General features: G+C 43.4%; 1 protein-coding gene across 1 annotated transcript; it reads right to left on the reverse strand.

Annotated features, from left to right (window-relative positions):
• Positions 1 to 1250: 1250 nt before the first annotated feature.
• Positions 1251 to 25037, reverse strand: tnfsf13 (TNF superfamily member 13). Its single transcript, XM_043683452.2, has 6 exons — positions 24777 to 25037; positions 13672 to 13834; positions 11450 to 11497; positions 9717 to 9829; positions 8889 to 9030; positions 1251 to 3533 (listed from the first exon to the last, which is right to left on the reverse strand). Exons 1-6 carry the CDS (start codon positions 24933 to 24935, stop codon positions 3424 to 3426), a joined length of 735 nt encoding a protein of 244 aa, XP_043539387.1. The 5' UTR covers positions 24936 to 25037; the 3' UTR covers positions 1251 to 3423.
• Between the last annotated feature and the right edge of the window lie 1713 nt (positions 25038 to 26750).

Raw genomic sequence — 26750 nt, forward strand, 5'->3', positions numbered from 1 at the left:
GACTAATTGTACCCCTTTTAAAAAAATTAAGTTGTTACAATTAATAATTCTTATTAAAAAGTTAACATTTTGGTTAGTTCTGTCTTTTAGTTTGTTTATAAATGGAGCATTAGCTCCTAGATTGCCCAGATGGTAATGTCAGCAAAGGAATAACTGCTTGCAGTAACATTGTACTAAGAGCAACTGAGTCCTAAATAGTGTAATAGAGCATGAAATCCAAGAAAGTATGCTAAATTAAGTATATTGAGTCTGATTCTGGGCAGTACACTTTACGAGCGATGTCAAGACCTTAGGGAAGATATCCACTAGGGAAGGGTGGCTTCAGTGACGTAGAAAGATTTAAGTAGCTGGGATTGTTCTCCTGAGAACGTGAACAGTTCAGGCAAAATTGAATAGAAGTGTTTGAAGTCATGGATGTGGGTAGATAAATTCTTTCCAACGGCAAGATATCACAGGACGTGGAATAACTTTAATTGCAAATGGAAACAGAGAGGGCAGTGATTGTTACCTTTAGTGCAGCAAGTTTTGCTTATCTGGAAAACGCTGTCTGAAAGGGCGGTGGAAATAAATTCAATTGCAAATTTCAAAAGAGGATTGAATAAATACTGAAAGGGAAAAGAAGTTGCAGGACCATGCCAAGAAAGAAGAAGGAGGGGTGGTTAACTGTATCGCTCTTCTAATGACTTAGTAGAGGCAACATGAGACATAGAGATGAATGGGGAGGGGTGTGTTGCTGAGACTGGGTGATTGGCCGTGGCTAAATATGTCTGCTGTCAATAAATTGCATCAAGACAGGATCAAATTAAATTAGTCAGAGACCTCACACAATTAAGGTTCACACTGATCCTGCTGTAATTCAGATCTGTATGAAGCCATGTGCCAACTTTGCCTGGTTAAACCAAAGGATCAGCATGATTTTAAAATTCACAGACAGCCTTTTTTGATCTTTCAGCAAGACATCTGCTCCCACTCTAAACCATGCTGATGTGAATTAGTATTATAGAATTATAAAATAGTTACAGCACAGCCTTTTGGCCCACCTGCCCGCATGAGCACAACTCATTTTGTCTCACTTGCCACCCTCTTCTCCATAGTTTTGCAAATTTCTTTTAAAGCTTTTCTGGTGTTATTTTCCACCGACAGCAGAAGGCTGTAATCTCATTAAATCTTGAGTTAATTAGCTTGTAGTAAAAATATCCAGGATGTCCAACTTTTACTTATGTCTGACATTCTATAAGAACCATCTCAAATCAGAACAACATTGCTCTTTTTAATTTATATTTAACTGTAAACACCAACATTTTATTGTCCTACAAAACCTAGGAATTGGCATATCTGTGCCACAGTGATGGAACAAAGAAAGTAACACTGATATATCAAGAAATGTCAACACAGAATTAGCAACTAGTACAGGAAAAGTTCACTGGAGAGATGGAATTCCTCAGACGGTCATTTTTAATGGTTCTGATTCTATTAATTGCTTTGTGGAATTATAACTCATTTTCAGGTCATGGCTATATGCCAAACCAGTCAAAATGTGACAGGGTCTTTGTTTAATTTAAATTCTGATTTCAGAACATTGTTTGTGGGGAGCAGTAATGTTTTAGTAATGGCAGGATAACTGGGAGAAATCTGCTGTTTGATTGGGTGATCCTATCAGCTGGCAAGGAACGGGGAGGGTGACTCAAATGCAGGATTTTTCAATCATTGTACTCTTTGTCCAGAGCTTCCAATGGCTAGGATCACCAATTCAGTGTTGGATTTACAATCAAGTATTTGTTTTCATTTGTGAAAATTAATTGGAATTGTTTAGCATGGGTATATGCCCTGCTAATGTCCCTACCTCTGAACTAGAAGTCCCACCTACTCGAGGTGTGTCATACATCTCTGAACAGGTTGATTAAAAATATCTATACTCTTACACCAATTCAAATTGGGTACAGGAGTTAGTAAACCAAGATAGACCTGCATTTATATAGCTCTTTTGACAACCAGTGGATATCCCAAAGTGCTTCACAGCCAATATCGTCATCATTGAGATATCGTCATCATTGCAATGGAATCATGGTGGACAGTTTGCACACAGCAAGTTCCCACAAACAGCAATGTGGTGAATTATAGAATCGCTACAGTGTGGAAGCAGGCCATTCAACCCATCTAGTTCATACAGACCGTCCGAACAGCATGCCACCCACCCTTCCCCTATCCCTGTAACCCTGCATTTCCTACGCTTAATCTGCACATCCCTTGACACTGTGGGCAATTTAACACGGCCAATTTACCTGACCTCCATGTCTTTGGACTGTGGGAAGAAACCCACGCAGACACAGAAAGAATGTGCAAATTTCACATAAACAGTCGCCCGAGGCTGGAATTGAACCCTGGTCCCTTGCGCCGTAAGATAGCAGTGCTAGCCAGTGCCACCCCTGGTGATGACCAGATCACCCGTTTTTGTGATGTTGACTGAGGAATAAATATTGGCCAGGTCAATAGGGATTTCTCCCCTGCTCTTAGTAAAAGTAGTGTTGTGGGATCTTTTACGTCAAACCAAACCTGGGTTGAATGTCTCATTGGAAAATCAGTACCACCAACTGAGCCACAATCTTAAGTATTGACAGCTTGAGTTTTATGTTCAAGCCCTACGTAAATTCAAACACAGAATCTTGTGACTCAAAGGTAAAAATCCTACCAAAAGTTGTGATCTCTGTGTTAAGGTTCTTAAGAAACCAAAAGTTATACAGCCGAGGTGGTTTGGAAGAGAATTCCCAAGAAATGTGTGCAGATAGAATGAGCCACATATCAGAGGAAGAGGAAAACATGGTGTGTGCGGAGAGGACATCTCTGGATGTAATTTCACAATTGGCAATGGAACAGGTTGGAGGGACTGCGTATTTCTCCCCAGTTGGGGAGATAAGGACAAAAAGGGACAAAAAATCCAAATCACAAGAGCTTGGGGGAGCCAGCAGAGTTTGAGATGAAAAAAACACAAAATGAGCTCAAAGTGCATGATGGCTGCTGCTGGGGAAGATGTCAGGTGATGGATAGCCCCTCTGGTACAAAATTATGAGGGGCATAGATAGGATAAATAGATAAAGTCTTTTCCCTGGGCTCGGGGAGTCCAGAACTAGAGGGCATAGGTTTAGGGTGAGAGGGGAAAAATATAAAAGAGACCTAAGGGGCAACTTTTTCACGCAAAGGGTGATATGTGTATGGAATGAGCTGCCAGAGAATGTGGTGGAGGCTGGTACAATTGCAACATTTAAGAGGCATTTGGATGGGTATATGAATAGGAAGGATTTGGAGGGATACGGGCCGGGTGCTGGCAGGTGGGACTAGATTGGGTTGGGATATCTGGTCGGCATAGACAGGTTGGACCGAAGGGTCTGTTTCCATGCTGTACATCTCTATGACTCTATGGTTAGGTCACACTTTCATCAATCCCATGAAAGTCGAATCTTTCTCCATGACAATGGTCGCAGAATTCCGAGGAATCACCAGTTCTATGATGTCCCCTTTCTGTAGCTTGTAGATACCTTCAAAAGGAGAATAGAGAAAACAAATTATCTTCAGTATAAAAACAAGATCGATGTATTTTTCTGGGGAATTGCATAAGTGTATGAGGAAGAAGGGATAGTGGATTATCCTGGAGGAAGAATGAGAAGAGCTCGAGCAGCAAAAATGCTGGCAAGAGCATAGTTTCTTGAACGTGGAGTCACAGGTAGTTAGGGTGATGAAGAAGGTGTTTAGTATGCTTGCCTTCATTGGTCAATGTATTGAGTTCAGGAGTTGGGATATAATGGTTGCAGCTGTACAGGACATTGGTTAGGCCACTTTTAGATACTGTGTTTAGTTCTGGTCTCCCTGCTATAGAGAAGATGTTTTTAAGCCTGAATGGATTCAGAAAAGATTTACAAGTATATTACCACAACTGGAGGGTTTGAGCTATAGGGAGCGGCGCTGATTAGGTTGGGGCTTTTCTCCCTGGAGCATCGGAGGCTGAGGGGTGACGTTTATAGAGGTTTATAAAATCATGAGGGGCATGGATGGGGTAAATAGCTAAGGTATTTTGCCCAGGGTAGGGGAGTCCAAAACTAAAGGGCATAGGTTTAAGGTGAGAGAGGAAAGGTTTGAAAGGGACCGGTGGGGTGTGCAAAAACATCTGGATGGGCACATGAATTGGGAGGGTTTAGAGGGATATGGGCCAAATGCTGGCAAATGGGACTAGTGGATGAGTTGGACTGAAGGGTCTGTTTCCGTGCTGTATAACTCTGACTCTAAATGATCTATTTATGCAAATTCTTTGAATATAAAACCTTACTGATAGGAAAAGGAGAAATCCATTCAGCCCCATGAACCTTTCTGTCATTCCATGAGAATAATGGCAGATCTGCAGTCAAACTCCATGTACCTGCCATTGTTTTATATCATTTATATGTACAGTTAAGAGCACCCTAACAATGTCAGATTTAAAATTAAACTACTGAGCATCAAATTACCATTTCTGAAAAAGGTTTCAATATTCTTCCATACCTTTACTGCAGAAGTGTTCCCAAATTTTATGCTGGAAAAGATTATTCTAATTCTAGTTCACTTTTTCCAAGACTAGTCAATCAAGGGAACAGTTTCTCTCTACTGATCAAATTTCACTTAAATTCCAAAGAATTGTATTCGAAAGGACACAAACAAATGTGTAATTTCCACGTATGAATAAACTCTTTGCATCCAGGTATCATTCTGAGGAGTATATTCTACTGATCCTCCCCTTAAGCTTTGCCCAGTATTGATCATGGTGCTCTAGATTTGATCTATAATGCCAATGAGGAAGTGCTACATGTGAGGATGTAGCACCTTTCAGTTACAATGCCTTGTCTGCCCCTCAGGGTAGGTGTAAAAATTGCTGTGGTTGTATTGTATTTCAAAAGGGAACAGTACAGACCTGTTCAATATCTATGCTCAAACCAACCTCGCTATAAAAGTCGATTATCTAGTATTTTGTTACATTTACACTAAGATTTGTAGGGTCTTTCTGTTTGCATTTCCAACATTACAATGATGATTGCACTACCAAAAAGGCATTGCATTATTTGTAATGAATTTAATTCCTAGAGGTGGAAGAAGCTATAGAAGTGCAATCTATCTTGAAAGTCTAACATCTGAGTAAACAAGTCATTTCAAACAGGGGAGCTGAGTTAAGAGTCATTGTCTTTTGGTGCCTTTACTTATGTTGAAGACAAGTAATGTATTTGATCAGTTTAATAAAGAAAAATATTTCCTCTGATGGTAGGCAATCCAGAATAGGGGATGGAGGTGATAGAAGCTTAAAATTCAAGCCAGGCCACTCAGGCAATGTCAGGAAGCAGTTTTTCACTGAGTTGTCCATCTGATAAAAATAATTGATGCTAATGGCTTTTCAAAACTGACATTGATAGACCTCTGTTTGGCAAGGGGGTTACATGTTACAGAACTAAAGTGGCTAGATGCCGTTACAATGCAGATCAGGCATGATTTCATTGGACAGTCTCAAGGGGCTGAATGGCCTTACCCGTTCCTTTCTTAATGGATCAACATTTCTATTGTAAGTTACTTTCCAAAATCGAGCAAGCAAGATTGCTTGCAATTATATAGGACTTTGGTGAGGAGCACAGTAGGCAATTAATCTTGCATTAACCAAGCTTGTGTGTGAGGTGGGCCAAAAAAGGTTCACCAGACTGATTCCTGGAATGAAAGAGTTATCGTATGAGAAGAGATTCAGTAGAATAGGCCTATATTCACTGGAGCTTGAATGAATAAGATGTGATCTCACTGAAATGTATAAAGTCCTTAGAGTGCTTGAAGGTGTATGTGAAGAAATTATTTCCCCACCTGGAGAATGTAGAACTGATGGAGAATGCCTTTCAGTAAGGCAATCGTCATTTAGGGTCAAGATGAGAAGAAATGTCTTCAGTCAAATAGTTATGAATATTTTAGTTTGGAATTTTCTACTTCAGAGAGCTGTGAGTGCTCAGTCGATAAGTATATTCAGTATTGTGATTGATCGAACAATACAGCATAGGAACAGGCCCTCCAAGCCTGCGCCAACACATACGAAAATTATCTTCGCTTCGCTTACAAGATCCGTATCCCTCTATTCCCTTCCTATTCATGTCTTTGTCCAGGTGCTTCTTGAATGCTGCTATTGTGTCTGCTTCCACCACCTCCTCTGGCAATACGTTCCAGGCACTCACCTCCCTTTTGTGTGAAAGACTTGCCTTGCACATCTCTTTTAAACACCCACCCCCTCCCTGTGTCCCCTAGTAATTGACCTCTCCATCCTGGGAAAAAGAGTGAAAAATATGAAGCTATCTATGCCATTCACAATCTTATAAATTTCTGTCAGGATGCCTCTCAACTTCCTGCATTCTAGTGACTTCTGGTCACAAAGGTAAATGTGATCTAAGAAGGGTGGAAGATCACCTGAGATCTTTTTGGATGGTGGAACAGGTTCAAACTGCTGAATGCCCTTCTCCTGATTTTATTACTTATGCTCTTATAATACATCAACAACCCTGTCATAAGTATGTATTTGAGTTTTAATAGCTATCACTGTCAATGAGTATGTGCTGAATTGAGTACAAGAGTCAGGATGTCATATTGCGGCTTTATAAGACTTTGGTTAGGTCACACTTCGAGTATTGTGTTCAATTCTGGTCACCATATTACAGGAACAATGTGGAGGCTTTGAAGAGGGTACAGAAATGTTTACCAAGATGCTGCCTGGTTTAGAGGGTATGAGCTATAAGGAGAGGCAAGAAAAACTTGGGTTGTTTTGGATGTGAGTTTGCTTGCTGAGCTGGAAGATTCAGTTTCAGACATTTCATCACCATACTAGGTAACATCATCAGTGAGCCTCCGGTGAAGCACTGGTGTTCTGTCCTGCTTTCTATTTATGTGTTTAGGCTTCCTTGGGTTTGTGATGTCATTTCTGCTTTTTGGTAGATGGGATCCAAATCAATGTGTTTGTTGAGAGTTCTGAATGGAATGCTATGCTTCTAAGAATTCTCGTGCATGTCTCTGTTTGGCTTGTCCTAGGATGGATGTGTTGTCCCAGTCGAAGTGGTGTTCTTCCTCATCTGTATGTAAGGATACCAGTGATAGTGGGTCATGATAGTAGGTTTTTGTGGCAAGTTGATGTTCATGAATCATGGTGGCGAGTTTTCAGCCACTTGGTCCAAAGTAGTATTTATTACAGTCCTTGCAAGATATTTTGTAGATAATGTGCATTTTGCATGTTCTTTGTATAGGGTCTTTTAAGTTCATTAGCTGCTGTTTAAATGTGTTGGTTGGTTTGTGGGCTACCATGATGCCAAGAGGCCGGAGTAGTCTGGTAGTCATTTCCGAGATGTCTTTGATGAAGGGTAAAGTGGTTAGGGTTTCTGAGTGCATTTTGTCTAGGTGTTTGGGTTTGTTGTTGAGAAATCAGCAGATTGTGTTTATTGGGTACCTGTTCTTCTTGAATATGCTATATAGGTGGTTTTCTTCTGCTGTTCATAGTTCCTTGGTGCTGCCGTGTGTGGTGCCTCATTGAAATAATGTCCGAATGCGGCTTTGTTTGTGGATGTTGGTATGATTGCTTAAGTAGTTAAGTATTTGGTCCATATGTGTGGTTTTCCTGCAGACGCTGGTTTGAAGTTCCCCGTTCCTATTGTGACATCTAGGAATGGCAGTTTGTTGTTGTTTTCCTCCTCTTTTTTGAGGAAGACTGCAAAGACTGTGCAGGAATTTAATAAACATTACTTTGGACAAACAGGTAGAAAACTAGCCACCAGGATTCATGAATGTCAGCTGGCCACAGAAAGAAATGACCCACTATCACTAGTATCCTTATATACAGATGAAGAAGAATACACTTTGACTGACACAAAACATCCATCCTAGTACAAACCAAACAAAGGCATGCATGAGAATTCCTAGAAGCATGGCATTCCATCCAGAACTCTACCAACAAACACATTGATTTGGACCCCATCTACCATCCTCTGAAAAAGGAATCGAAATGACATCACCAACCCAAAGAAACCTAAACACATAAATAAAAAGCGGGACAGAACACCAGTGATTTACCTAGTATGGTGATGAAACATCTGAAACTGAACCTTCCAGCTCAGCAAGCAAACTCACGTCCAGAACCTCAACCTGAGCTATAAATATTTTCAAAACTCGGGTTCTTTTCTCTGGAGCAATGGAGGCTGAGGGGAGACTTCATAGAAGTCTATAAAATTATGAGAAACATAGATAGGGTTGAATCTTTTTCTCAGAGTTAAAACGTCTAAAACTAGGGGGCTTATATTTAAGGTGAGAGGGGGAAAAGTTCAAAGGCGTTGTGCGAGTTTTATACAGAGTGGTAGGAGTCTGGAACGTGCTACTAGAGGTGGTGGTAGTGGCAGAAATGAAAGGGGTGTTTAAGGGACTTTCAGATAAGCACAGGAATATGCAAGGAATGGAGGCATATGGACCAACAGCAGGCAGGCAGGAAGTATTGGTTTAATTTGGTGTTCTATTCGGTACACCATTATGGGCTGAAGGCCTGTTCCTGTGCTGTACAGTTCTGTGTTCCAATAGAAGCAATTATGGAACTAAACGTTTAACAGAGGAATCTATACACCATCAATATGGAAATTGTCACCTAATTGTTGAATTCTGAGTTTGTTAACACTATAATACTCTGAAGCTCCATTATACAGTGGCCAGTTTGAAATCACAGCAGAATGTGAGCCGTGTTAGACAAAGACAGCCATTAATATTCCTGATATAATTTTCCCTCCAACAAACAGGAAATGAAAGAAGATATTATGAACGGGAATACATCTACTTTGGAATGATGGAGTGCAATAGCAGAAGAGAATACTTACCTGCACTGTAGCAGGTGTTGAAAGGCTGTTCCTCAGGCATATTCTGTGTGCATCTGAGCAGGGTCTCTTCCTCTTTCTGCCTGTTCTGTTCCTTTCTTTTTACGACATGACCCATGACAAACGTCCGGTCCTTATACAGGACCTGGGTACAGTGTTGAAACGGCTGTCAGTATTGGAGGTATAACAAGCCCTCTCCCCACTGTCCGACCCCATCAGGATCTCTAGTTACCTCCTCAAATGAAGGAATCACAGTGCATTCCAGATCACAACAACTTGCTAATATAAATAGTTAGGACTGGAGTCCCAGGCTAATGTTCTGGGGAATGTGGGTTTGTTTGAATCTCACCATAGCTATATGACTTTTGAATTAGAACTCAAGAAAGGTATAGACTAATGGTGACCCGTGTAACCACTTTCCAGATTCTGTTTAACATGATCTGGGCTACTTGTGCCCTTTTGGAAAGGAAATCTGCCACCCTAACCTGGTCTGGCATACATGTGACTCCAGATTCTTGGTAATTCAATTGATTCTTAAGTGGAACAATTGGGGATGGGAAATAAATGCTGGCCAAGTCAGCATCTCATTAACATACTTATTAATTTTGATTCATTTATTCATATGCTAATTTTTTTCTTTCATTCAGTGCTTCATTCACTTCATTCATTCATTCCATCTCTGTCTCTCGCTCTCGCTCTCATTTCTCCTTTTCCCTCAAACCAAGTCAATATTTAGGGATCAGCTTCACTTCAGACAATAAGCTACATCCATCCCTGACCAAAGCACCTGGCTTGAGCCTCTGGCTATTGAAAGTGCAGCCTTCTCCATACCTGAGTGTAAATAAGATAGTAACCATTCCCTTTAATGGCAATTGTACTGTTGTTCTGTTCGAAGGATTGCCCGGTATGTATGATCTTCTGCCAGTGAATAATGGTATTGTCACCTAAAAGAAGCGTCAGGGAAAACACAGAGACAATGCACATTATCATTCTGATAAATATTACCAGCTTTCCTCTCATGAACTCTGTATCTTCTCCTCCTCTTTCTTTAATTACTTGGATGTCTTCCAGTGCCTTATCCACCCTTCACTGAGAAGCCAAGAAAGCAAATGGTGCAAGGCGATTGAACTGCAGCTGTCGCAGCCTACCTCAATCATGTCCTTAGCCATTAACTGTGCATCTCCGCTGGGTAACAGGGGCAGCATTGGTCATTCTTCATCAAGAACATTAACTCGAGACCCTTCACCCCAGACTTGGTCTGCAGTTTTCCAGTTCTGGACTATCACTTGTCCCCCTCTCCAACCAGTAAATCCAACCAACCTCTCTAGCATCAAGGAACATCGGAGCAGGCCTTTCCAACTTTTCAGTCCTGTTTTACAATTTAATAAGATCTTGGCCGATCTGTATTGTCACTCTACTCATCTCTGTTCTGAAACTCAGCTCCTTACCCCGCTAAAAATTTCCAATTGACTCTCAACCTTGACAGCATTTTTCAGATTAGAGAGTTACAGTTTTGTTTTCAAGGTTCCTTTAAACAGCATCTTCCAAACCCATGACCTCTACCACCTAGAAGGACAAGGGCAGCAGATATGAGAACACACATTCTGCAAGTCATACACCATCCTGACTTGGAAATATATCACTGTCCCTTCAGTGTTTCTGGGTCAATATCCTGGAACTCCCTCCCTAACAGCACTTTGGGTGTCCCTACACCATACAATGCAATAGTTCAAGAAGGCAGCTCACTACCACTTTCTCAAGGTCAGCCAGGGTTAAGCAATAAATGCTGGCCCAGCCAGCAACACCGACATCCTGTTGAAGGATTATCAATAAATGTGCTTCCAAACATCCCTCCTAAATGGCCTGCCTCTAATTTTAAGTTCTGAATTCTCTCCACCAGATGATTTAGTTTCTCTTTATTGACCCTATTGAACATTTTCATCAAATTCTACTAATTATCTGGTTTTAAGCTATCAATCATGGAATATTCTGAAGCTGTTGACCCCACTTCTCCCTTACAACTTGAACCCTTCCACCTACCTTGGCCCTACTTACCACCCTCCCATTTCTCTGTCCCACTCATCCCTTGCCTCTGCTCTTTCTCTCTTCCTCTCGTTTGTCTCCATCTCCATGTTCTTCCTCATCCTCTCCACCTTACTCAACCTTTCCATTTCTCCAATTCCCTATTTCTCCCAATCCCTTGCCTCTGTCCTCTCACTTTCTCCCTGTCCCTCTCAATCTCCTTCCTTTTGTCAATCCCTACAACCACTCCATCCATCTCAACGTCTCTCCCCACCTCCATTCCCATCTCCTCCCAAACCCTCCCCCTCCATCCTCCCCTCCTACATACCATCCCCTCCATCCTTTCAAGACATCGAACACTCAATCCCTTCCTAACAACTCCCTCTCAAACCCTGTAACTCCCAAACTCCTGAGTATTCTATGTTTGAATACTCAGGAGTTGGAGTTGCTAAGGATGATACAAGGTTCTGGAATTCTGTTCCCTGGGACTAAAGTCTCACATTTTGTTCCTGTCCATTGACAATATCCCAGCCTTTACTCACCCTCTGATTGATAAGAGGTTGGTGCTAGGTGAATCAATGAGTTTCTTCCTGGAACGAATGAGAACAAGGGTCAGTAACAATGATTACAACTCAAACTCCTTCCACAAACCCCATGGCATCACTTACAGATGGGTCAGCAAACCAACCACATGATGAAACTGCATTCAAATCCACTCCATGATCTTGCTTCTCCCTTATTCCAGCCTGAACATTGCTAAAAAGAGAGACACATTGCAAAAGACTTGCACCTTGCGCTCATCAGGACAAATGCAAGAATGCCAAATTTTAGACAATCACAACAATGTGTACTGCAGAAGAAAAGGATGCTGATTGATTGGTAAGTTGATTGTGATGTATTGCCAGGAGAAGGCAACAGGAAACTGTGTGTTTCTTTTTCTCCTATAGTATAAATTGTTGTGATTTTTTAAAATTTAGCAATCTTGCGTTTGTCCTGATGTGAGCAAAACTTTGGTCTTTTCAGCAGTAACTCCACCCTCCTCAAAGCCCCGCTCAGAAGGTTCAAGTCTGACTGCAATTATGCAGAACTTTGGTGCAGTCAAACCAGAAGTATTGTGTACAGTTTTGGTTCTCATACCTAAGGAGGACATAGCAGGAATCTCAAGGAGCTTGATAGTTAATAGGTGGGGTAATGATCTTCCTTACTGAGGAGTCTAGGATATAGTCTCAAATGGCTGACTTCTTGTGAGCTTGAGGTGAAGAGAAATGTCATCACTAAGAGTGTTGTGAGATTTTATGATTATCTTAGGCGGTTATGAATGAAGAATGACAGAGATTAATTGATTTTTTAGGAAACTAACGAAATCGTGGAACAGGATTAGAAATTGAGGTAGAAGTCAACTGTGCTTCTATTGAATGGTGGAGCAACCGTGATAAACTGAACAAAATTTTACTCCCATTTCTTATACACAACCCTGTGACATCTCGGGTCACTACGCTCCTCTGACTACTACCTCTTGTCTATTTCCCTTCCCCTACATTTATAACTCCCACCTTTGCCCCTTTCAGTTGCCTGCACCCTAAACTTTAAAATATTCTTTGTAAATCTCTCTACCTTCCTCTCCCTCCCTTTTCCTTTAGGACAGTCTTCAAAAACCTCCTTGTTTTCACTGAAAACTTTTGGCTGTCTCTTCTAATACCTCCCTGTGTGGCTCAGTGTTAGATTTTTATTTGGAAATTGGAATTGTGAAATGATCGTTGGCAAAATCGTAGGTGCTGTATAAATGCAGATTGCTGTTCTTGTTGAAAGTCAAATGATCAGCCATGATCAAGTTGAATACACTGGCCCTTTAAAATTGATATACAATCTCTAAACTGGTACACCACCCCTCAGATTGGGAAATAGCTCCTGAGATTGCTACTTTGAGGTCAGTCAAAGGACCAAATGGCCTACTCCTGCATTAGAATGTTTCAATAAACATAGGTTGCATCAATCTGTGACTCAACTTCAACGGAAATGGCAGTTTATGCCCAGAGGTGAACCTTCTGTCTCAACCTGAGTAAATCCATCTGGGCAGAATTAGTTTGAGGGACAGTTTCCAATATCAGAGGAACTTTTACTGTCAGCAAGAACATTGATATAAGGCAGAGTGACATATTTACTGATTCAGCACTTTGATTTCTGTCATGAGCTTCACAACCTGAGACATTGCTGCTGCCTCCTCCCCGCCAGCGCTTTACACCAGACCAAGTGGCTTTTGCAATGTAGTCAATGTGCTAATGTAGGAAATATAGCAGCCAAATTATGCGCAGCAAGCTCCCATGAGTCAATAATCTGATTTGATGAGATTGTTTGAGGGATGAATATTAGTCTTGAGACACCTAAACCACACCCCTACTCACCCTCCATTTCAGAATAGCAGCCTGGGGACCATCTGCATTCAAATGAGAGAGAAAGTCTCACTTTAATATCACACACATACTGTGGTCCCTCAGGCCTACACTCCAAGTTTCAGTTGATGCTCTGGGGAAAGGGACTTGAACCCATACCCCTGAGATTGGCACACTGTCTATGAAATTTGTACACTGCCTCTGAGATCGGTACACTGGCCCTTTAAAATTGATATACAATCTCTAAACTGGTACACCACCCCTCAGATTGGGAAATAGCTCCTGAGATTGCTACTTTGAGGTCAGTCAATGTCCAAACCAGGGCTGAAAGGACGGTGAATGAAACGGAGACCAAATTATCTGCTTATGCTCACTTCTCTGCCTGTGCCTCAGTTTGCTCCCGGAGTCTCGTTCCACACGGAGAGTTTGTCGCTCTGGTTCCCTGTGGTGGAAATGGGCAGGATGCAGTGGGTCCCAGTGTGGAGTTGCGGGCAAGGTGTTGCTAGGTGACCTCTTGTTACCCAGTGCAGGGGAGACCTGTGGGTAGAGCCAGGGTCAGAGGGTCATTCCAAAAGAGAAACGCAACTCAACAGACCGAGTTTGGGTCTCAATCTTTGGGAGAGTTAATCTGGAAAATGCCCAAATTGCACTGCCCCAAAGTGAGAAACTTCTCAAAATGCCACCTCTAATGACATTCCCTCCTCTTTCTGAGCCATTGATTAGTATCTGGGATTGTACTTGGTCTAATCAGATCTTACCTCCAAGTCCCACTTTGACTGTAGTGTTAGCTGTGGCCTAGAGTATAGAACCTAAGTAGCAACGTTTTTAGTGCAGAGACATCATGGGACAAACTGCCAGAGGAAGTGATGGAGGCTGGTACAAAGACAACATTTAAAAGACATTGGATGGGTACATCTATAGGAAGAGTAGAGAGCGATATGTACCAAATGCTAGCAAATGAGAATAGATTAATTTAGGATATCTGGTCAGTGTGGACCGAAGGGTCTGTTTCCATGCTATGAATCTTGCCTCTGACCTCAAGGTGTCTATGCCAGAGAACATATAATCCCAGCAGACATGCCCCAGTGTGGGAGTGAGCACTGAGGGAGAACCGCATTGTTGGTGATGTTTTTGTTTCCCATCCCAATTTGCCTCTTGAGCTGAGTGGCTCACTTGGCCATTTCAGAGAGCAGTTAAGAATCAGCTACACTGTTGGATGTCTGGAGTCACATGACGGCCAGACCAGCTAGGGATGGCAGATTTCCTTCCCCACAGGACATTAGTCAACCAGAAATTATTTATTTTACAAAAATGAACAAGTTTAATTGGGACTGTCATTGAGACCAGCTTCCAATAGCAAATTTTATTACTAAAAAATTTCAGAGTGTCAGGATTTGAATCCAGGTTTGCACAGCATTAACCTGAGCCACTGGAGCCCAGTGATATTACCTTTCTCATTATTTAAAAAATGTACTTTATTCATAAAAATATTTATATACGTACATAGTTGCTAAAGCAGTTAAGTTCTGTGCAGCAGCATATGAAGAAACAACAAATATTGGTGTGATTCTATCCAAAAAATAAACTAAAGGCATTTATTATTGTACACAACTCTATTTACAAATATTTGAGGCATCAAGGTAACTGAACAGGCCCCCATTTAACTTGGCCAGAAAGACCCTCCAATGGTGGTTTTTGCTCACTGCATCTTGGTGGCAGCTGCCCCAAGTTTTAGTGTGCTCCTGTCATTGTCCTGGACCTTGGAAAGTGCCAGTCTGCAACACTCAGTCAGGGTCAACTCCTTGCTCCGGAAGACCAACACATTTCAGGCAGTCCAAACAGCATCTTTCACCAAGGTGATGGTCTTCAAGGTGCAGTTGAAGTTTATCTCGGTGTTGGGGAACAAACGGTAGAACACAGAGTCCTGCATCACGGAGTTGCTCGGGACAATCCTCGACAGGAACCGCTGCATCTTCCTCCAGGCTTCCTTTACAAAGGCACATTCCAGAAGGAGATGTGTGACAGTCTTTCCACCCTCTCAGTTGCTGCAAGGGCAGCGTGTGGTGACACACAGAGTCTGGACATATATAGAGGATCTCACAGCTACTGGTCTTCTCACCACCAGCCAAGTGATAGCTTGGTGCTTGTTGGAAAGTACTGGCTATAAGGCATCTGCCAAATGACTTTGACAGCCTGCTCAGGGAACACCCCAACAGGGTCCACCCTCTCCTTTTCCAGCCGGGTCTCGAGGATGCTTTGTGCTGACTACATCCTGCCGGACTTGTGGTTAAAGGTGTTTTTCTTTATAAACTTCTCTATGAAGGACAGGTGTGAGGCCAGTCCAATCCTTTGCAACACTAGGGACAGGTAGAACCTCGGTATGTAGTGAAATTTGGTATTTGAGTACTAAAGGTCTACGCAGAGCTTGATTAGATTAGATTCCCTAAAGTATGAAAACAGGCCATTTGGCCCAACAAGTCTTCACTGACCCTCCGAAGAGTAACACACCCAGACCCATTCCCTTACATTTACCCCTAACTAATGCACCTAACACTGTTGGCAATTTAGCATGGCCAATTCACTTGACCCGCACATCTTTGGATTGTGGGAGGAAACCGGAGAACCTGGAGGAAACCCACGCAGACATGGGGAGAATTTGCAAACTCCACATAGACAGTCACCCGAGGCAGGAATTGAACCCGGGTCCCTGGCACTGTGAGGCAGCAGTGCTAGCCACTGAGTCACCGTGCCACCCCGTGATTAGCCCCACACACACAAAGGTGGCAATCAGGATGAGGGTGATGTTGGGTACGTTCTTTCCCCCTTTAGCCAGAACTTTGCACATGGTGTCCCTGCAGACACTGTCCATCTTAAACCTTTAGATGAAGTGGAAATGGGTGTGACTCCAATGGGGAATAGGCCAGACAACAACAGAGAAGTGCCTCACCCAGTGACATTACTGGTATATCACTAATCCCTTGTGAACATACAGAATCTTTTCTTGAATGCTGCTTGCAAGTTAACTACACAGGCCCTTCACCCTTGTCCAGTTGGCTTGGCTTCAGCAGTTACTGTTTTCGGGAATTTCTATTGAGAAATCAGCAATTAGCAGCATTTTTCTGGTTAGTGAGAGCATGGGGGAGACAGAAAACCATTGGCACTAGCTTGACTATTCCATAACCTCAGATTTCAAAGATCAAATCCCAGATCCCTGCAACAGAATAGGGTAGGACGTTCTGGAAACACACCAAGAGTCTGTCAATGCCTGCCAAAAGAAACTAAGGGCAAGTCAGAGATGAATTAGAAAAAATGATTTCTCTTTCGTTACTGGCTTCAAGGATTTTCAATGGATGTTTCAGATTTAGACTTAGACGTTATTGTCATGTGTACTCAAGTACATAGGATTACAGTGAAAAGTTTTTCATATTGCCCCACACGATGCCATCTGAAGGTCTAGCACCTTGGTACAAACACTTAAGAACAAGGTAAAAAGAAAGAACTTAAAAGTTAAACATTACAGTCATTTAGTATAGCATTAAAAAGTTAAACATTACAGTCCTAGTCAAAAAACAAAGATTTTAAGCTAAAAGGTCAAACATGTTGTTGATGGAATGCTATAATTATATACTGTACATGTCAAAATGTCAAGCCATTGCTCCTAAATTGCTCTCCATTTCCCATCAGAAGTACAGTTAAAGGGTAAGTTGCTGTGACAAACAGGGACAAAAAACCTGCAGCGAGTCCTGTTAACACTTCCCTCGCTGTATTTGCTGACTGGCATTGGTTCTTGGTCCAGCAACACTCCCATTTGAATATTCTCTTCCTTTGTTCTCCAATCCATCTATGGCCTCGCCTCCTCCCTTTCTCTACAACCTCCTTCAACCCCTCAAGCCTCTACACCCCTCCAATCCTGGCATTGAGCACCCCACCCCCAATTTTCCTCTCTCTACCATTGGCTGGCCTTCTCTTTGGTTGTCTGGGACCTTACACTCTGCAGTTACCTCCCTAAAACTCTTAATCTCTCCCTTTTCTCTCTTGCTTTCTCTCTCCCCTCCTTTAAGACCTACATCTTACAAAGCATTTAATCACCTCTCCTGATCTCCTTGTGTGGCGCCTGTCAGAAGCACTTTGAAACGTTTTGTTATGCTAAAGATGCTATACAGCTGCAGGTTGTTGTTGAATTATTAATTCTTGTTATAATTCTTAATTTTACAAAATCCTGAACATCTGATCAAAATTGTAGAGTGATAGCGCACAAGAGGCCATTCAGCCCACTGCATCTGTTTTGAAACTATCCAATTAATTTTATGCCCCTCTGCTCTTTCCTCAACAGTCCTACATATAATAATGCCCTCCTTTTGCGTATATATACACCCCATTTCCCTTTGAGGGTTACTGCTGATTCTTTCAGGAATGACATTGCTGTACATTGGGCAGCTTTCTCCTGGATTAGATTCATAGAGATGTACAGCACAGAAAAAGATCCTTCGGTCCAACTCGTCCATATCAACCAGATATCGTAATCTAATCTAGTCCCATTTGCCAGCACCTGGCCCATATCCCTCTAAATCTTTCCTGTTCATCTATGCATCCAGATGCCTTTTAATACTGTACTCCACCACTTTCTCCGCAGCTCATTCCATGCACACACCACCGTCTGCATGAAAAAGTTGCCCCTTAGGTCCTTTTTATTATCAATTCCCTCTCACCCTAAACCTATGCTGTCTAGTTCCAGACTACCCCCAATAGTCACAGGTGAGGTGTCGGAAGACCATAGGTTGGCTAACATGATGCCACTATTGATGAAAGGTGGTAAGGAAAAGCTAGGGAACTTTAAGCCGGTGAGCCTGATATCGGTGGTGGGAAAGTTACTAGAAGGAATTTTGAGGGACAGAATGTGCACGTATTTGGAAAGGCAAGGCCTGATTAGGGATAGTCAACATGACTATCATGTCTCACAAACTTGATAGAGTTTTTTGAAGAAGTAACAAAGAGGATTGATGAGGGCAGATATGGGGATGTGATCTATATGGACTTCAGTAAGGCGTATGTCACAGTTCCTCATGGAAGGCTGGTTAGCAAGATTAGATCTCATGGAATACAGGGAGAACTACTATTTGGAGACAGAACTGGCTCAAAGGTAGAAGACAGAGGGTGGGGGTGGAGGGTTGCTTTTCAGACTGGAGGCCTGTGACCAGTGGAGTGCCACAAGGATCAGTGCTGGGTCCACTACTTTTCATCATTTATATCAATGATTTGAATGTGAACATAAGAGGTATAGTTAGTAAGTTAGCAGATGACACAAAAATTTGGAGGTGTAGTGGACAGTTGAGAAGGTTACCTCAGAGTACAACGGGATCTTGATCAGATGGGTCAATGGGCTGAGGAGTGGCAGATGGAATTTAATTTAAATAAATGCGAGATACTGAATTTTGGAAAAGCAAATCAGAGCAGGACTTATACACTTAATGGTAAGGTCCTGGGGAGTGTTGCTGAGCAAAGAGACCTTGGGAGTGCAGGTTGAAGCACATTCCTTGTTTGTCTCACCTCTTAGCAACAGTCCTTGACTTTGATATCTGCGTTCACTTAATTGTATAAGCCAAAGTCTGGATCCAGCCTCTCCACCCACCCTTTATCTCTTGTGTGTTCATGGGGTGTGCCAATCCCTAATTGCCCTTGAACTAAATGGCTTGCTTGGCTATTCCAGATGGCAGTTAAGAATCAACCACACCACTGGGTTTTGAATTACATGTAGGCCAAAATGGTTAAGGACAGCAGATTTCCTCCCTAAAGTGAACCAGTTGTTATGCAATTAACATTGGTTCAGTGAGGCCAGCTTTTTGTCCAAACTACGTCCCCAGCCTGGACGTTCTTCATACCCACTCAGTATGTTCCCACTCTGCTGCTGCTTCCCCATTCATTGACTGAAACATGCACCTCTGTGGTGTCTTGCCTTCCCACAGCCAATCAGAATCTGAATACACTCATTTTCCAATTGAATGCTTCATGACTCTTGGTCATTGTCCTTCCCTCTGTTCACTCATCACCAACAGATTCCTTACTTAAAATGTATAGAAACAGACTATTTGGCTCATCTGCTCTCAGGTGCATGCAAGTGCTCATCTCAACCAATCAGCAAGTTCTTGTAATCCTTTCTTCCTCATGTATTTATGCAGTTAATTATATCTCTTGTACTTGACTACTCCCTGCTGGGGTCAAGTTCTACATCTTCCATCTCTGGGGAAGAACTTTCTCCTGGATTCCCAGTTGGAGTAATTTATGACTATTGCATATTGACAGTTTACAGTTTGGGTCTCTCTTCAACAAACACACACACACACTCACACACAGTCATAGAGTTGTACAGCATGGGGAAAGACTCTTTGGTCCACTTTTCCATGCCAACCAGATATCCTAAATGAATCTAGTCTCATTTGCCAGCATTTGGCCCACATCCCTCTAAACCCTTCCTATTCATATATCAATCTAGATACCTCTTAAATGTTGTAATTGCATCTGTTTCCACCACTTCCTCTGATACCACTCTCTGGATGGAAAACAGGTTGCCTCTTAGGTGCCTTTTAGATCTTTCCCCTATCACCTTAAACCTATAATTTTGGACTTCCCTACCCAGGGGAAAAGACCTTGATTGTTCACCCTATCCATGCCCCTCATGATTTCATAAACCTCTATAAGGTCACCCCTCAGTGTCCGATGGTCATGGGAAAATAGCCCCAGCCTATTCAGCCTCTCTTGGCAAGATCCTTGTAAATCTTTTCTGAACCCTTTCAAGTTTCCTATAATTGAATGCAGTATTCCAAAAGTGGCCTAACCAATATCCTGTACAGCCATGACATGACATCCAACTACCCCTATACAGTACTCAATGCACTGACCAATAAAGGCAAGCTTACCAAACAGAGCTACTATCTTCTCTATTGTCAACCCGATCAAAACCAATCTGTCCTCACTATGATTTTTCTGTTGTGCCTTGCCAGAGTTTCCAGGTGATTAATCTTTCTCCATCCCTGGACAATTCCTCTTCCTGGATTCACTGTCCAAAGGCAGGTCCGATTCATGGAGTTGCAAAGTCCTTCTAGGATAGCGGCAAATAAATGTTATCTCTACCCCAGTCAGGATGGGAGATCAAACCCTATATGTGTGATACACCGGGCGGGCCCCACACTAGCAGTGTGTGTTGCCATGGCACCATATACCTTCATGTGCATGTTGCAGTCTGGATAGTGACAGCAGAGGCTCCTATATTCTTTGCACCACCAACCTGGGATCTCTCACACGGTCATTGCACTCTATAAGCTTGTGTTGGAAGGACGTTTGAGACTCAACCAGTTTGGCCACATCGTCAACTGCATTATTTCTTTTGCCATCGAACCCTTGAATGGGGCTGGATCCTGGAGTTTCTGGTTCAGAAGCAGGGACACTACCCACTGCATCATCAGACCTCCTATCCTGGAGAGGATTAACCACTCTTTACTCCATGCTGTGTCACTCCCTCCACTGAAACACAATACTCCCACACAGTTCAAATCCGATGGGCAGCTGGAAGACTGAAACACAGAGGAGTGTAAAACTGAAATCAATCTTAACCTGGGAATAATCCATGGTGAGTAATGCAACTTGTCAATATTTGATTACATCACACACAGCCAAAACAATGGCCCTTTCAGCTAAAAACACATTGCTTAGTCAGTGTCACAAGAGAACATTCCGGATAAAGAGGAATCACAGAAGTCGTCCGGATGCTTGAATCTGAATGCCTCTCTACCTCCTCCCCCACCCAAGTACTGGGATCACCAAGCTTCTAGCAGGAAGCTTTGTTAAATGTCCAGCAGACAGACTGGGAAAATTTTCCGAGGAGAATTACGTCGTCATTTACTAAATTTCATTGGAAGCCATATCTGCTTCTGCAAAACAAAAATGGGGATCAAGTCTGTCCAGTGGAGAGCTAGGAATCAGCCAACGAGGAAATGAACATAGAACATTACAGCGCAGTACAGGCCCTTCGATCCTCGATGTTGCGCCGCCCTGTCATACGAATCTGAAGCCCATCCCACTTACACTACTCCATGAACATCCATATGCCTGTCCAATGTCGATTTAAATGCACTTAAACTTGGCGAATCTACTACCGTTGCAAGCAAAGCATTTCATACCCTTATTACTCTCTGACTAAAGAAACTACCTCTGACATCTGTCTTATACTTCTCTCCCCTCACTTTAAAGTTGTGTCCCCTTGTGTTTGCTGTTCCCATACTTGGAAAAAGGCTCTCCCTGTTCACCCTATCTAACCCTCTGATTATCTTGTATGTCCCTATTAAGTCACCGCTCAACCTTCTTCTCTCTAATGAGAACAGCCTCATGGCCCTCAGCCTTTCCTCGTAAGACATTCCTTCCATACCAGGCAACATCCTAGTAAATCTCCTCAGCACCCTTTCCAAAGCTACCACATCCTTCTTATAATGCAGTGACCAGAACTGTACACAATACTCCAAGTGTGGCCGTACCAGAGCTTTGTACAGCTGCTGTATAACCTCCTGGTTCCAGAACTCAATCCCTCTATTAATAAAGGCCAAAACACTGTATGCCTTCTTAACAACCCTGTCAATCTAGGTGGCAACTTTCAGGGATCTGTGTACGTGGACACTGAGATCTCTCTGCTCATCTACACTCCCAAGAATCTTACCAGTACTTTGTATTCCGATTACTCTGTCCAAAGTGTATCACCTCACACTTGTCCACATTAAACTCCATTTGCCAACTCTCAGCCCAGCTCTGCATCCTATCTATGTCTCTCTGCAACCTACTACACCCTTCGTCACTATCCACAACTCCACCGACCTTAGTGTCGTCCGTAAATTTACTAACCCACCCTTCTAAGCCCTCATCCATTTATAAAAATGACGAACAGCAGTGGACCCAACACCGACCCTTGCGGTACGCCGCTAGTAACTGGACACCAAGATGAACATGTTTCATCAACTACAACCCTCTATTTTCTTTCAGTAAGCCAATTACTGATCCAAACTGCTATGTCTCCCACAATCCCATTCCTCCGCATTTTGTATAATAGCCTACTGTGGGGAACCTTATTGAACGCTTGCTGAAATCCATATACACCACATCAACCGGTTTACTCTCATCTACCTGTTTAGTCACTTTGTCAAAAAAGTCAATAGGATTTGTTCGGCTCAACCTACCCTTCACAAAACTGTGCTGACTGTCCCTGATCAGATTATTCTTTTCTAGATGGTTATAAATCCTATCTCTTATAACCTTTTCCAACACTTTACCAACAAATGAAAGGTCTGCTCATTTCTTGATTGATTGTTGGAGGGCATGGGGAGGTCAGAGCTCTCATCATGACCCATTTGTGGGGGCTGGGGTAACCAGAATTAGATCAAACCTTCATAATTGGTCTAACTAAAGTTGGCAGCCATTAGTCCCAATCAGCTGTCCTACTAAACCAAACCAAACCAAACCAATCATCCATTCTTATCCCCCCGCCCACCCACCCACCCAAGAAGGTACTGGTGAGCTGCCTTCTTGAATCGCTGCAGTCCATTTGCTGTGGGTATGCTGTAAGGGAGGATCTTCCAGGATTTTGACCCAGTGACACTGAAGGAATGGTGATGTACTTCCAAATCAGCGTGGTGCATCTGCTGCCCTTGACCTTCCAGATGCCAGAGGTCACAAATTTGTAGAAGGAGCCTTGCTGCAGTACATCCATTGAGCATTGGTGGTGGAGGGAGGGAGTGTTTGTGATGTAGTGGGCTGCTTTGTCCTGGATGGTGTCAAACATCTTTGAGTGTTGTTGGAGCTGCACCTATTCAGGTAAGTGAAGAGTATTCCTTCTCACTCCTGACTGTTGACTTGTAGATGGTGGAAAGGTTTGGGAGACAGTGAATCACTTACAGCTGTGGTACTCTCACATTTGTCTTTGCATCTTGATTTCCCCACATTACCAGGGAAACTCAGCTATTTGATGAGGAGAGTTACCCCATTAGCAAGCACAAACAGAGACTGAAAGACCTGTCCTACAAAACCATCCACTTGGCAATGTCAAACTTGTAGACTTTTTCCATCAATTACTCTGACAAGCCCTTTCAATACATCCACTGGTGTCCCTCTGACATAACATCACCAAGTCCTGATCACACCATCACCTTTTAAAGCTCATTGACACATCCAGTAATGCCTTGATTTTAAAAAATCCCATACTTGTGTTCAAATTCTTCTTCTGTCTCATTGCTTCTCTCTAATCCTGGTCATCTTCCCTAGCCCCTATGACTATCCAAGATCTCTGCACTCTGCCAACTCTGGCCTCTTGAGCATCCTCCAATTCCCATTGGCAGCCACACCTTCAGCTGGCTGGACTGTGAGCTCTAGAATTCCGTCCCTCAACCTCTCTCCTTTAAGGTGTTCCTCTGTCCACTGTATCTCCTAGTGTGGCTTGGTGTTAAATTCTGTTCGAAAACTGGAATTGGGGTCTCATAACGAATCCATAACAGGCCAACTCCTCTTGCATAATGCAAGCCTGATAGCTCCATCTCTCGGAAGTGTCACACAGGGTTGCCAACTGTATTCCTGGAAGTTTCTTAACCACCTCCAAGTTCCTGCTTTGGTTGACTAATCCTCCACTCCTCACACTCCCAACTCCCACAGGCAACCAAAAAGCGGGTAGAATCTGTACTCCCTTCAGCCCAGTGACACTCAGTACTCTTAAGTGTCTTACAACTGGTTTAAAAAGAAACACTGGGAGGGGAGAGAGAGAAAATAAGAGTGAATAAAAATCCTGTGAGATTTCCTTACCGGACTAGCCCCCAGCAGTTTAGTTAATCTGATTCTTGAGGTTGTGAGATAATCCTGGTTTCTCTGGCGAGGCCTAACCTAGAGTGATTAGCCGAAGATGCTTCCTTATAGCTGATTAATTTTAAAACCATTCCTCAGGACGTTTAAGAAATGACATCCTTTGCATTCCACCAGGTAGGCGACCCATCCCAGAAACTCTGGAATATTAACGTCAACCCCTTTGCTGAACCTGAAGTGACAGAAAGTGGCCATTCGGCCCAATATGAGAAGCATTTTCCCCATCCACCCTGCTCCTTTTCATTGGCCCTGCAACATAGTTTTACAAGTTCCTTTCTGCCTCCAGCCCCCCCCCCCCCCCCATTTCAGTCAGTTTATTCCAGATTGCAACTCAAAATTATTTCACCTCGCTTCCCCATTCCTGCAGTGACAAGTCACTGATGCTGTACATTTAAACACAGATATCAAATTTTGATCTCATTTGTGGGCTCCAGACAGAGCACGAGCAACGAAACCTAATGACAATCAACGAGTAACAGCCGACACGGTCGAGTCTTTTGAGACAATCAGCCTCAAAGCTCTCCCCGGTTTCTACACGAACACATTCTGTCACTTGCAAAGTGCCACTCTGAGGGTAAGGTTGCAAACTCACATCCAGTGACCTGCCGTCGCCCTGGTCACCGCACTCCGCCCTTAGCCCCTCCAGCTCCCTCCTGAGCCTCGCCACTTCGGCTGACTGCAGGAGCTGCGTGGCCAGGCACAGCAAGACTCCGGCCAGAGCAGCGAGCCCCAAGGAGACCGGCGAAACCATCTGCTTCCCACTCCTCTGCAGGCGGCCGAGCGAAGTGAGAGCAGGGACCAAGCCGCTGGCAGAGCAGCTGGATTCTGGCCCAAAGTGGGAGGGAAACTTTCACTAAGCCAGGTCCTAGTTTCACGAATTGCTGAACAGGCAGCCTAAAACAATCAAATAACACACATACACACGGCGCATAGCATTATAATCCAGGTTAAACCCTTGATTTGTTTTTACATTGCAGCTGCAAATTCTGATTGGTTAACAGAACGAAAACTGGGATTAAGGAGACAGGCAACAGCAGCTCAGGTGCAGATCTGGCAAAGCTGAGAGGGAGCTGGAAGTGTTAACACCGATCAGACGAGAAGGCTGACAAAGATTCCCCCGTCCCCACCCAAGCCCACAGGGCCCAGCCTGACTCAATCTGTACACGGGGCAAGTGGCGAGAACATCATCGGTTCAGGGACCCAGAGACTGGGCGAACGTTCAGCTCAGGGCTGGGACACGGGTCCAAACCATAGACCCCCTCGCAGTGTGGAAGCAGGCCATTCGACCCATCGAGTTCACTCCGACCGCCCGAAGAACATCCCGCCTCTCGCGTCACCTTGTATTTCCCACGGCTTAACCCACCCAGCCTGCACATCCCTGGCCACTGTGGGTTAATATCCCATGGGCAAACCACTTAGCCTGCACGTCCCTGGACACTACAGAGCAATTTGGGGGTCTAGATTAGAGTGGTGCTGAAAAGGCACAGCAGGTCAGGCAGCATCCTACAGCAATTTACCGTGTCTAATCCACCACCTACACATCCCTGGATAATATGGGTAATTTGCTATGGCTAATCCACCCGAACCTGCACATCCTTGGATACTATGGACAATTTACCATGGCTAATCCACCTAGCCTGCACATCCCTGGAAAATACAGGGTAATTTACCATGGCTAATCCACCTAGCTGGCACACCCCGGGATACTCTGGGGCAATTTACCATGGCAAATCCACCTAACCTACGCATCCCTTGATACTACAGGCTATTTACCATGGCTAATCCACCTAACCTGCACATCTTTGGACTGTGGGAGGAGACTGGAGTACCTGGAGGAAACCCATGCAGATATAGGGAGAACGTGCAAACTCCACACAGACAGTCGGACAAAGGTGGAATTGAACCCTGGTTCCTGGTGCCATGTGCTAACAACTGAGGCACCTTGTAGATGCTGGAATTTAAATTCAATTTTAAAAAGAAAAGTCTGTAATTGGAAGGTAGTCCTAGCGATTGTGGCCATGAGACTATTGTCAGAAAAATCCATCTGGTTTTGCTAATGGGAAGGTTTGGCCATCTTTACCTGGTCTGGTCTACACGTGACTCCCAGACCCACAGTGATGCAGGTGACAGTCACCCGTCCTGTCTGACAAGCCGCATCCCCGCTACACTTGTTTTTCTGTCCGCAGCACACCTGACTCTTGACTGTTCTCTGAAACAGCCGAGCACATTGCAATTCCCAAATATCTTCCCATCGTGGCCCTGGTTTGGTGCTTGAAATTTGCTGAGAACCCAGAACCCTGTGGGGGATCAGAGTAGGGGTATCCCAGTGTATGCAGGGCTGGGGATGGAGATGACAACCCTCCCTATTCATGTACTTATCCAAATGTCTTTGAAATGTTGTAATGTGGCTGCATCCATCACTTCCTCAGGAAGTTCATTTCACATATAGACCTCCCTTGTGTAAATATTTTGCCCTCCATGTCATTTCTAAATCTCTCTCCTCTCACCTTAAAAATATGCCCCCTAGTCTTGAAATACCCCACCCGAGGGGGAAAAACACCTACCA

This window comes from Chiloscyllium plagiosum, unplaced genomic scaffold (genome assembly GCF_037043375.1).
Source record: "Chiloscyllium plagiosum isolate Xiang-an unplaced genomic scaffold, Cpla_swu_hap1 HiC_scaffold_44, whole genome shotgun sequence".
In the NCBI taxonomy this organism is placed as follows: Eukaryota; Metazoa; Chordata; class Chondrichthyes; order Orectolobiformes; family Hemiscylliidae; genus Chiloscyllium; species Chiloscyllium plagiosum.

What these genes read in the sequence shown, in the direction of transcription:
- tnfsf13 (XM_043683452.2), bottom strand. Translation starts at nt 24,935, where the DNA reads ATGGTTTCGCCGGTCTCCTTGGGGCTCGCTGCTCTGGCCGGAGTCTTG. An exon ending in GCGACGGCAGGTCACTGGAT is followed by an intron (nt 13,835 to 24,776) that starts GTGAGTTTGCAA and finishes CTCTACCCACAG; the next exon opens with GTCTCCCCTGCACTGGGTAA. An exon ending in ACTATCTTATTTACACTCAG is followed by an intron (nt 9,031 to 9,716) that starts GTATGGAGAAGG and finishes CACTGTACCCAG; the next exon opens with GTCCTGTATAAGGACCGGAC.